General features: G+C 35.6%; 1 protein-coding gene across 9 annotated transcripts in view; it reads right to left on the bottom strand.

Moving 5' to 3' along the window:
* Positions 1-13,157, bottom strand: part of SBF2 (SET binding factor 2) — a 544,825-nt gene that overhangs the window by 429,126 nt on the left and 102,542 nt on the right. For all 9 annotated transcript variants that reach the window (XM_063728148.1, XM_054524676.2, XM_054524670.2 and 6 more), the window contains one exon: positions 5,059-5,144. Coding sequence is in view for 7 of the 9 variants with exons in the window: in XM_054524670.2 (XP_054380645.1) it covers positions 5,059-5,144 (86 nt within the window). In the remaining 2 variants the exon portion in view is untranslated. The remainder of the gene's footprint in view (positions 1-5,058; positions 5,145-13,157) is intronic.

Here is a 13,157-nt window from a genome sequence, read left to right as displayed (position 1 = left end):
ATATCCACTTGCTTTGTTGTGAACATAACTTTTAAAATCCTTTTTATAGTTCTTAGTATGTTTTAAAAGTCATGTCTTCATACTTCATAGCAGTATTCTTAAGTTTTCAGCCTCAACTTTATGCCAAATCAAGAGCCCTTCCACACACCATTTATACCAAGCTTCGGACCATCTTTAAAACTGTGTATTTTACCTCGCACCCTACCTCAGGACAGAGGCTTTAGATTCTATCTACAGTATCTACCATACATACCTTTTATAAACTTTTTAAAATCTGTCTTCTTCTATTTCTCAAACCTCTCTAGCTGGATAGTATCTGCCTATCTTTATTCTAAATAGTTACTTACAAGTCTAGCTTTATATACTCACATGCAAGAACTTAAATTTTTACTTATTATATTTCATTTTCTTAAACATCCCATAACTCCTGCCTTTTAAAATGTTTGTGAACCCTGATTCTGTCATCTCTTTCTCCTTTCAAGCATATTCTTCTACAAAAAGGAAGAGAAAAGTCTCTTCTAACCGAACAGTATTTACATCTATGTCAGATGGATGACTGCTACCCATTTATTGTATGTACTGCATTCTAAACAGCTTAAAGAATTAAAGCATTACATGGTACTTATATTTACTTCTCTGCCCTCAAATAACATCCCATATTAAAGCTACTTTTCCTATGTTACACCTGCACAATGTGGAATACAAGCTCTTTTTCCTCTCTTCTCCTCAATCTACATTTACAGAAGACTGAATTCATAGGGCAGGTAGTCAAATTGGTAGTGTGTAATTTAAATAACAGAACTAATTTCTCAAGAACATTAAAGTTAGAAATTCTAACTGAATGCTTCTCTTTTTCAAGCCACAAAATTTATTTACCACAGTACTTTAGTCTTCTAAAAAAAATCAGGTACGTCTAACAAAAACCTTAGTACAAGCATGCCCTATTGAGATTGTGGCATATTTTCTGAATAATGATATTAAAAAATTCACTCCTAAGACAGGGCATCTTAAAAAGGAGCTAACGTTGGCTGGGTGTGGTGGCTCACATCTGTAATTCCAGCACTTTGGGAGGCCAAGGCAGGGGGATCACCTGAGGTCAGGAGTTCGAGACCAGCCTGACCAACATGGTGAAACCCTGTCTCTACTAAAAATACAAAATTAGCCAGGTGTGGTGGCACACACCTGTAATCCCAGCTCCTTGGGAGGCTGAGGCAGGAGAACTACTTGAACCTGGGAGGTGGAGGCTGCAGTGACCCAAGATTGCACCATTGCACTCCAGCCTGGGCAACAAGAGTGAAACTCCATCTAAAAAAAAAAAAAGGAGCTAAGGTCAAAACAATACTATTTTGCTTTAATTCTTTAAGCTGTTTAGATGTTTCTGATCTAGCCAATAAAAATATTGTTCCTATAATCAGCAATAGATTGTTAACCATAGAGTGCCTCTGAAAAACAATTTAATTTTCTTTGAAATGCTGTCACTAAAATTAACTGCAACTTTATTTATATGACTGTCTGTGGTTTTCATGTATGCCTAAAAAGCACAAGAGAAAGATAAAAATATCCCAGAATTGGAAAAGTAGTCATTATGTTTGGTTTAGCTAACTTTCATATTTTTATTTTTAAAATCTATCCAAATTAAAGTTTACCATTTTTCAATAGAAAAATAGATGGCAATTTCTTTATGTAAAAATGGAAAAAGAAATTCAGCATCCTCTAAATTAAATTTGGAATTTGATTAATTAGTGAATGAATGCCTAAAATCCTTTTCCACCAGTTGTAAGGCTGAACATATCTATTTTTCATTTAGAACTTAAACACATCAATTATGTGTTCCCTGGGAAGGAGAAGTGGCAATAGAAAATAATTTGAATATAATATTATATTCTGAACCCATGTGTGTTCTCAGATAAAATAAATAATAAAGTTGGTCCCTATTCAATAACACAGCCTTAACATTTCTCAACCTTAGTTCTTACAAATCACAGAATTCTACATTTACACTAAAAGACTAACCATTTACACTAAAATGCTAACCACAGCTAAAAGTGTCACTCCCAGAAATCTCTCAGATGTTGGCTGACACTAAGAATCAAAAGATCAGGGTTTGAATCCCAGCTCTGCTGTATCCTAGCTGTTAGATCTCAGTGAAGTTATTTAAATTTCCTAAGCCTCTGTTTACTTATTTGTGAATTAATATACCACCACCATTATGTACGTGAGTTCATCACAATCTATTAATCCTAAACAACTGTTAGATATTAACATGAATGTTACATGCTAATGTTGTTCCACCATTGTGGAAGGGGTAAGAATTTTTCCCATAAATCATCAGAAAAGGGTCACGACTACACTGGAAACAACAAACCACTTAAGGACTAAGCCAGATCACCTTCAATTAGACTAAAATTTTATTATGTCTATCTTTGGTGTTGAAGCCGCAGGGTTACTCAAGATCACATAAGGCATCACAATGATTCAAGTTATTGCTGTTCATATACAGAATATTCACACTCTCTAAAGATATGAAAAAATAAGGCAATAAAGGCTAGACAATAAAAAATTAATAGTGATTTATTCTGTTTTTAAAATGGACTTTGATAGATGTAAGATAAATTTATTTTGTACTTGACAACACCATAGAAATTAAAAAATTGAAATTGAAATCCATTATGGAAAAAGGAAAACGAAAAAGAAAATTTCTGACGTAAGCCAACAGATTACTCTTTAAATATTAATCTAGCCCAACAAATCTTGAAATGCTATGCTAAGAATATGCCAAGAAGTCATCTAGGAAAATCTTAGGGAGGAAAAGTTCTGTCTACCTCTTAAGCACCTCCGTTTCACTATTCTAGCAGCACATGACTCCACTTATTGGAGAAACATTTATAGCACTTGAACATTGCATGTCTGTCATACAAAGAGAAAATATCCATTTACTAAGTAGTAAAATCAGTATGTTTCTCTCCCTTGCTACTGGAGAAACAAGAGAGGTATCATAGGTATCTATTCTCTTGGTTTTCAAAACAACACTATCCTTTCTCTGTCCTAGCTAAATAGCTATGCCAATCCATGATTTCCCTCTCCCTCTATGATGTCTGCTGTTCTTGAAACTTATGAAGGTGAGTCACTGCTCATACTGTTAAATTGGTATAGTTTATATCTCTCCACACTTTGATGTGAATGGAGGTAGGAACCCACAAAAAGTTCTAACAGGTTCCTAGCACCAAAAATTTCCCCTCAATCACACTAAAAGGGACATTGAAACAGGGTTTAAGAGCTTTTATAGAACAAATGCCTGCTTATTCACACTGTAAGTCCAATAACTGGTATTTGCAGGCATATGGGGAAAAAGAGAAAGGAATGCAAAGGGCTGTCCAAAAAGCCATTTTCCTTGGATCCTCACATTCTTTCCCCATTTTTAATGCCAAAATTCAAGATTTACCCCCTCTGTAGGCCTACAGAACCCTCAGCTTTCTTTACATGGCTGAGTTATAACAGTCAAAACTAAGCACTCAGCAATGTATCTTTAATTTTCAGTGAAGCAAAACTGGACAGTTATTAGCTTGGATGAGAAAATTTACAATTTTCAATACAAAATATCTAATAGATATTTCTGATCCATGCCAACAAGAGAATGAACAATTGTTCCTGTGGGTAAGGTGCTGAGATACGTTGAACAAACAGCAACAATACTAATTAAACAACGGGACAACTCATTTATGGAAGACATTGTTCTAAGCATTTTATGTGTATTTTTTCCACTTTATCTTTACAACAACCTATGAGATTAATATAATCATTATCCTCATTTTATAGATAAGTATTCTGCTGGCTCAAAGTAGTTGAGCAACTTGTCAAAAGTCATACCATGCAGCTGAGATTTTAACCTAGGCACTCTGCTCCAGAGCCTGCACTCTGAAGTATCATATTATACCAAATGTCCTCTCAACAGGACTGCATTGAAGACACTGCTTCTATGTGTTTATGTGTCTGCATATCCATAAACACAATATAAATAAGTACACACACACCCCCCCAGTAAATTTGGAGAACCAAACTTCATAGACATATTACAAAGTACTTTAGTAATCACCTTTCTAGTCCCTCATTTTACCACCATGGATCCACCACCAGATAGAATATCTTGGGCAACATAAATTATGTTCAACCAATAAATTCCTTTAAAATGGGTAACAACAACAATAACAAAAGGAGTTGAACTGCACTATTATAAAATAACCTTCAGACCTTGTAGCTAAAAACAAAAAGAAATCTAATTTGTGATTTTAAGATCAAATTCAAACCATAACTGGTTAACATTAAACGAACTTTTGGTTTTTTATTTATCTGTGTTTTTTTGTTTTGTTTTTACTAAGACAATAACCTGGACATTTTCAAGAAAAAAAAAATATATGTGTATCCCTGAAGTTACTAGGCTAAGACTTTTACTAAAGAAGCAGTGGAATTTTTCTGCTTTTGAGTATATGAAAATCATCAATTTCATCTTTTTTTTTTTTTTTTTTTTTTTTTGAGACGGAGTCTCACTCTATCGCCCAGGCTGGAGTGCAGTGGCACGATCTTGGCTCACTGCAAGCTCCGCCTCCCGGTTTCACGCCATTCTCCTGCCTCAGTCTCCTGAGTAGCTGGGATTACAGACACCTGCCACCACACCCGGCTAAGTTTTTGTATTTTTAGTAGAGACAGGGTTTCACCGTGTTAGCCAGGATGGTCTCAATCTCCTTACCTCGTGATCTGCCCTCCTTGGCCTCCCAAAGTGCTGGGATTACAGGCATGAGCCACCGTGCCCGGCCCTCAATTTCATCTTTAATATTAGAAATTTAAATGAGAAAAAGAAGAGCAAAATAGGCATTCTAAAATTAATATATTCAAAGATGACTGTACTTGGACTAGGAGGGAAGATAATTATTTCTAGTACTGTAATATCTTACAATTAAATTATCAAATTATTTAACAGCAAATGTAACATAAATGTAAAAATCAATGTGACAAAAAAGAAAAATAACATTATAAATATGCAATAATACAACAACCACTTACCAACTCAATTCCCTGTGGAAAAGGTGTATCATCCCAGTCCTTCTGTGGAAATCTCTGGATTATTTTCCCCAGACCTTCTCCTGATCCTGTTAATAAAATCAAAGTGAATCAGTTATGGGATACTAAAAAGTACAAATACTCATTCTACTCTTACTTATTTCTAAATGAATATTTGGTAAATAAGTTAATAAACTGATTAAACATTTTCAAGTTTTAAAAAACATGTGAGTATGCATCATCTAAACATTATACAGTCGGACCTCCATATCCATGGGTTTTGCATCTGCAGGAGATACCCAACCATGAATTGAAAATATTTGGGATGAAAAAAACGATAAAATTAACAATGCAACAATTTAAAAATGCAAATCTTAAAAATACAGTATAACAAATATTTCTGTACCATTTTCATTGTATTAGGTATTATAAGTAATCAAGAAATTATTTAGAGTATATAGGAAAATATGCATAGGTTATATGCAAATACTACACCATTTTATATAAGGAACTTGAGCATCCATGGATTTTAGTATCCATGAGGGTTCTGGAACAAATCCCCTGCAAATACCCAGGGATGACTGTACTGAAATAACAGGCAATCTCTATTCTACAAACCTTTTTTTTTTTTTTTTTTTTTTTTTTTTTTTTTTTGAGGCAGAGTCTTGCTCAGTTGCCTAGGCTGGAGTGCAGTTGTATGATCTTGGCTCACTGAAACCTCTGCTTCCCGAGTTCAAGCAATTCTCCTGGCTCGGCCTCCCGAGTAGCTGGGATTACAGGCACCCACCACCATGCCCAGCTAATTTTTGTATTTTTAGTAGAGATGGGGTTTCACTATGTTGGCCAGACTGGTCTTGAACTCCTGACCTCAAGTGGTCCACCTGCCCTGGCCTCCCAAAGTGCTGGGATTACAGGTGTGAGCCACTGCACCTGGCCACTATTCTATAAGATTGACTGATACATATGAAAAGCTAAAAAACACTAGCCAGAGGCATTGAAATCTAGAGTCTCTACCACATTATGGGAGTAACTGCCCTTTGTGCCCCAACAAGGAAATTAATCCCAAATTGAAATTTAAAAAGAACTTTTCTATGGAGATGAAATAATTTTAAGTAACAAATGAAATGGCACTGCCAACACTAAGTTTCAATTATGGGCTATAAATACTGTTACTGGTTAAAGTTTTTGAGGCTGGCCTGGGAACCTGACCATTGTTTAGGCAGGGTTTCCCAACATCAGCACTACTGACATTTGCAGATGGATACTTCTTTGGGGGAATGGGGATTGTCCTGTGCATTGTAGGATGTTTAGCAGTATTCCTAGTCTCAATTCCTAGATTCCAGTAGCACCCTCTACCACCAGCAAGATGTTACAATGAAAAATGTCCCCAGACGTTGCCAAATGTTCCCTGTGTTGAAAACCACAGATCTCTATTACTGTTGTTATAAAATTATCCTGTGACACGGAAGAAGGAATCAACTTACCGTTGAACTTTGGGGATGTAATTTGTGAGTAAACTGGGGATGGAAGGTACATGTTAAATCTAAACTAATTCTTGCTATAGTTTTTTAAGATCTTCATGTTGCTTGCATATTCTACATGTTGTTCTAGTTCATATGAAATGAAGGCAACAATATTCTGATTATTTGTTTTGTACACCTAACTTGAGGAAGTCTTCACAACGAATTCATTTTGTTAATATACTTTAAAAATCATCCACTATGATTTCTCAACCTCATCTCTATGAATGCAGCTTCTCCCTTGCCCCTCACCTAAAGTGCAATCAATTTACAGCCAAATTTTTATGTTTAAAATATAAATGGAAAGTGACATTCACTTTACTGACCAACTCAGAACTGTATTCTGAAACAAGGTCAAACCAAAATCCATTTGAAAAAGACAAAATAAAAATATTCTCAATCAAAATTAATAATTGCTGCAGTACAGTAACTTATCTATCTCTTGTTATAGGGGAATGAAAGATTTTGTTAAGAGTAAACCAACTTTTTATCATAGGCACTCATTCTTCAAAATCCACCTCAAGCATCAACACTTATGACATTCCAAGCAGGGTTAATGAAACAAATTGCTAGGTGTTGGAGGTACACAAATGAAAAAGAAATAGTCCCTATCCTAAAGGAACTCATAATCAATTCAGGGAACAAACAAACGAACTGATAATTTCAGTTATGTTATCGTAAGCTCAATGATAGAAAGACCATACAAAACTTTCTGGAAGAAATGACAGCAAGCTTACTTCCTTTCAGTAACCAACTTGTTTCCCCAAGCACCTGGCATACTGAATTCCTGGCATATAGTCTATACTGAGTAAACTGTTTACTTTAATAAATTCATTGGTACTGACTGAAATTGTTTTAAGTTTATTCCTCCCTTGTTTTTAAAGAGATAAATTAATGTACTTATTCTATCATGTTTAATCATGTCCCTACATTGTTTATTCAGTTCTGAAAGCCATACCTAATGTATTTTAGGTTCAAGAAATATTTATCATATTAATTTTTTTTTGGACAGGGTCTCACCCTGTTGCCCAGACTGGAGTACAGTGGCACAATCATGGCTCACTGCAGCCTTGACCTCCCAGACTCAAGCGATCCTCCTACCTCAGCCTCCAAGTAGCTGGGACTACAGGTGCAGACCACCACAACCAGCTAATTTTCATATTTTTTGTAGAGACGGGGTTTCGCTCGCCACATTGCCCAAGTTGGTCTTGAACTTCTGGACTCAAGCTATCCACCTGCCTTGGCCTCCCAAAGTGCTAGGATTATAGCGTAAGCCACCGTACCCAGCCCAATCATACTAACTTTTACTAATTATAAAAGTAATGTTAAGTGCAGAAAGAATTTTAAATACATAAAAATATAAAGAAGAAATCACCCATAATCCCACACCTGGAGACAATTATTATTAACATTTTGGACTATCCATTTATTCCTTGGTTTCTTGCATAAATATATATATATATTTTTTCCTACAAAATGAATACCACACTGAACCTAACTTTATACACTGGCTTATTACTTAATATTTTACAAAGGGCCTTTAATGTTGTTGAACATACATTTTCTAGTTTCTCACTATTATAAATAATACTACAATAAACGTCTTTATTTACAAATCTTTATCCTCATCTCACTTTTCCTGAAAAAATACTCTTTTCCAGATTCTACCTCTAGTAAACTGTGGCAGCACTGCAGCACCTGTCAGCAAATGTCTGAGGCATTCTGACAATATTTCTTCCTTTTACTGAAGCTAGAATTGGTGTGTATTCCTTATAAGAAAAGAACCGAAATGAGACCATACTACTGTAAGAGGCACTTTGATAGACAGATTGAGTTCTTTCAAACTAGTAGAGGATCTGGAAACAATTACAGTCATACTTGGGAGATACTGCAGGTTTGGTTCCAGTCCACAGCAATAAAGTGAATATTGCAATAATGTGAGTCACACAAATTTCTTGGTTTCTCAGTGCATGTAAAAGTTATGTTTATACTATACTGTAGTCTATTAAGTGTGCAACAGCATAACGTCTAAAAGATGTACATGCTTTAATTTAAAAATGCTTTATTGCTAAAAAATGCTAACAATCATCTGAGGCTTTAGCAAGTTGTAATCTTTTTGCTGGTAGAATGTCTTGCTTCGATGTTGATGGCTGCTAACTGATCAGGATGGTGGCTGCGGCAATTATTGAAAATGAGACAACAGTGAAGTTTGCCATATCGATTGACACTTTCTTTCACAAAAAATTCATCCATAGCATGCAATGCTGTTTGATGGCATTTTACCCACAGCACAACTTCTCTCAAAAATTGAAATCATTCCTCTCAAACCCTGCTGCTGCTTTATCAACTAAATTGATGTAATATCCTAAATCCTTAGTCATTTCAACAAAATTCACGGCATCTTCTCCAGAAGTAGATTCCATTTCAAGAAACCATTTTCTTTGCTTATCCGTAAGAAGCAAAGCTTCATCTGTTAAAGGTTTTATCGTGAGATTGTAGCAATTCAGTCACATCTTCAGGCTCCACTTCTACACTTCTAACACTAGTTATTTTGCTATTTCCACCACATCTACAGTTCCTTTCCCCACTAAAGTTTTGAACCCCTCAAGGTCATCCATAAGGGTTGGAATCAACCTCTTCTAAGCTCCCGGTTAATAGGTTCATATTTTTACCTCCTCCCATGAATTATGAATGTTATAATGGCATCTAGAATGGTGAATCATTTCCACAAGGCTTTCAATTTACTTTGCCCAGATTCAATCAGAGGAATCACTATCTATGGCAGCTATAGGCTTATGAAATGTATTTCTTATATAGTAAAACTTGAAAGTCAAAATGACTCTTGATCCATGGGCTGCAGAATAGATGTTGTGTTAGCAGGCATGAAAACAAAATTAATCTCCTTATACATGTCCATCAGAGCTCTTATGTTACCAGGTGCACTGTCAATGAGCAGTAATATTTTGAGAGGAATATTTTTATGAGCAGTAGTTCTCAACAGTAGGCTTAAAATATTCAGTAAACCATGCTATAAATAGATGTGCTGTCATCCAGGCATTGTTGTTCCATTTACAGAGCACAGACAGAGTAGATTTAGCATAATTCTTAAAGGCACTGGAATTTTCAGAATGGTAAATGAGAAACAGCTTTAATTTGAAATCACCAGCAGCATTAGCTGCTAAAAAGACAGTAAGCCTGTTCTTTGAAGCTTTGAAGCCAAGCATTTACTTCTGCTCTCCAGCTATGAAAATCCTAGATGGCATCTTCTTCCAATAGAGCCTGTTTCGTCTACATTGTTACTGTAGTGTGGCTGCCCTCATCATCTTAGCTAGATCTTCTGCATAACTTGCAGCAGCTTCTACATAAGCACTTGCTGCTTCACCTTGCACTTTCATGTTATAGAGACAGCTTCTTTCCTTAAACCTCATGAACCAATCTCCAGCTTCAAATTTCTTTTGCAACTTTCTCAGCCTACACAGAATTGAAGATAGTTAGGGCCTTGTGCTGAGGATTAGGCTTTGTCTTAAGAAAATGTTGTGGCTAATTTCATCTATCCAAACCACTCAGACTCCATATCAGTAATAATGCTGTCTCACTTTCTTATCATTTGCATTCACAACTTGGCTGTTTGGTACAAGAGGCCCAGCTTTTGGCTTATCTTGGCCTTTGACATGTCTTCCTTACTAAACATAATCATTTCTAGATTTTGATTTGAAGTGAGAGACATGCAACTCTTTCCTTCACTTGACCACTTAAAGGCCATTGTAAAGTCATCAACTAACCTAATTTCAATACTGGCGTGCCTCAAGGAATAGAGAGGCCTGAGGAGAGGGAGAGAGATGATGGAATGGCTGGTCAGTGGTGCAGTCAGAATACATAAGTCATTTATGGATTAAATTTGCCACCTTTCATGGGTGTAGTTTGTGGCATGCCAAAACAAAACAGTAATATCAAAGATCACTGATCACATATCACCAAAATACATATAATGGAAAAGCTTGAAAACTTGTGAGAATTACCAAAATGCGACACAGAGACACAAAATGAGCCCAAGCTGTTGGCAAAATGGAGCTGACAGACTTCTTCAACATTGGGTTGCCACAAATCTTCAATTTGTTAAAAAAAAAAAAAAAAAACCCACCCACAATATCTGTAAGGCACAATAAACAAATAATAAATAATAAGCAAAGAACAATAAACCAAAGTAAGTCTGTCTATAAAAAGGAGATTTAGTCAGAAAATTTTAAGCAAAAAGTAAAGCCAGGTGCATTGGCTCACACCTGTTATCCCAGGGATTTAGGAGGCCCAGGAGTGAGGAGGCCAGAAGTTTGAGACCAGCCTGGGCAACATATTGAGACCCCCATCTCTACAAAAATTAGCTGAGAATGGTGGTACAAACCTGTAGTCCCAACTACTCGAGACTCAACTGGAACCCTTGTGCATTGTTGGTGGCAATGTCAAATGGTGTACCTACTATGGAAAATATGGAATATGGAGGTATGGAGTATGAAGGCTTCTCAAAAAATTAAAAATAGAACTATCATATGTTCCAACAATCCCACTTCTGGGTATATTTCCAAAGGAATTAAAAGCAGGATGTTGGTCAGGCATGGGGCATGCTATTGTAATCCCAGCACTTTGGGAGGCTGATGCAGGAAGACTGCTTAAGCCTAGCAGTTGTCAAAACTAAGAAATTAACATTTATCTGCGTTTTGATTGTGACCTGTCACGGGAGGTTTTATATACATATGAAACAGGGTTAAGAATATGGACTCAGGATCCAGGTTACCTATACTCTAGTCCAGTTCCACCATTCCACCCTGGGAAAATTACATTACTTCTCTGTGCTTCATTTTCCCCCATACAAAAAATGAAGATACTATTACCTAACTCTTAGAGCTCTTGTGAGGAAGAATTTAAGTTAATGTGCATGTAAAAGATATACCAGTATGAGTAGATGCATGTTTCTCAGAATAGCACTCCAACCTGACCATAATAGTTGAGATTACTGAGCTGGTCTGAATAATATAGTGTAGAGAAGAAAACTATTATTGTTCTAGACAATTATGTTATTAACAATGAAGAATGGTATTATTTAAGGTCTCTTGGTGGCCACAGGACTCTTGATTTACCGGAGTTACTTTTGAATGAAACATGTAAATCCCTTTTTAAAACATGTTTAATGCTGTTCTGTACCTGTACAAAAGATTTTTCAGACTCAAGTTTTATCCCTGTTAAATTTCTTTAGTCAGCTCAGTACATGCATTTTTTGGATCCTATGTCAGTTACCCAGTGTATTTATATCCATTTTTTATTTAATTAACTTACTTTTTTTAGTTACAGATGCATACTACAAAATGCAACCATTTTAAATTAACAGTCTGATATATATTGACAAACTCTCAATAAAAACAATTGCAGTAGAATAAAAACAAAAATGGAGAAAATGGAAATTGTTATATTAAAATATTGCTTAAAGAGTTCCTTCAGAAAATATTTACCCCAAAAAAATTCATCAATATTGGCATAAGTCCAATTATAATTTTCCCAATAATAATCAAAATTTCCTGAGGATAAAAGTCTTGGTCAAAACATGCTATATACACATTACTGACACTGACACCAGCGCTTCTATTCCATTCTCTCCCAAAACAATCTGCTTGGAACTTCAGCATCGTACCTAGCACCTGTTCTTCTCTCTTCTTCATTAAGAATATCATCTCAGAAGAAATGGCTAAAGCAAACGCACAACACTAGAAAATCAGACTTTTGGGTACATGTATTGATTTACTCATTTTAATAGAATAGAAGCTGATCTAAAGAAATCTGTCCAAAGACAGAACTAAGATGAAGGCCATATTCAACTTGCAAGTTCCAAGTTTCCCATTTGTGATTTGGAAAATCTGCTTTTGAGCAAATGATTTTTTTTTTAAATGTTATTTTCATGTTCTCTAGAAGACCTTGTTATAATGCCAAGACAGCCAGAAAATCAAAGTTCACCAAAATAAGTAGATCTAATTGTGCCAGTATAGACCAACTTTCAAAAGATAAGGAAAATAAAAGCTGTTCATTCACTGAAAAGAAAGCATGCAGGAAATCATTCTACAAAAGGCTTTCATATTTGATCCATTTAGCATTTAATGAGAGAAGTCTGTTTGTTTCAATTAACATAAGCCTTTTTTGTGGTGATTTAAAAATTTAGGTAGGAATGTAATGTGATTTTCTGATTTTCCAGTACAATCTCCTATTATTCAAAAGGTTTATTTGGAACACACAAGCTATTTTTCCCAGACTTAAACTTAGGAAAGAGCCCATATGCTTTTACAGAAGTGAAAAAGAATGCATTTTTACTGACTCACGCCTGTAATCCCAGCACTTTGGGAGGCCAAGGCAGGCGGATCACTTGAGGTCAGGAGTTCGAGACCAGCTTGGCCAACATGGTGAAACCCCGTCTCTATTAAAAATACAATCACTGGGTGACAGAACGAGGCTTCATCTCAAAAAAAAAAAAAATGCATTTTTAAGTTGAAGAGAATACATAACGAACAAGGAATGTCATTAAAAATAATAAACAGCAGCTAC

Source organism: Pongo abelii, chromosome 9, assembly GCF_028885655.2.
Source record: "Pongo abelii isolate AG06213 chromosome 9, NHGRI_mPonAbe1-v2.0_pri, whole genome shotgun sequence".
Taxonomy (NCBI): Eukaryota; Metazoa; Chordata; class Mammalia; order Primates; family Hominidae; genus Pongo; species Pongo abelii.
This window is presented reverse-complemented; position numbering and strand designations above follow the sequence as displayed.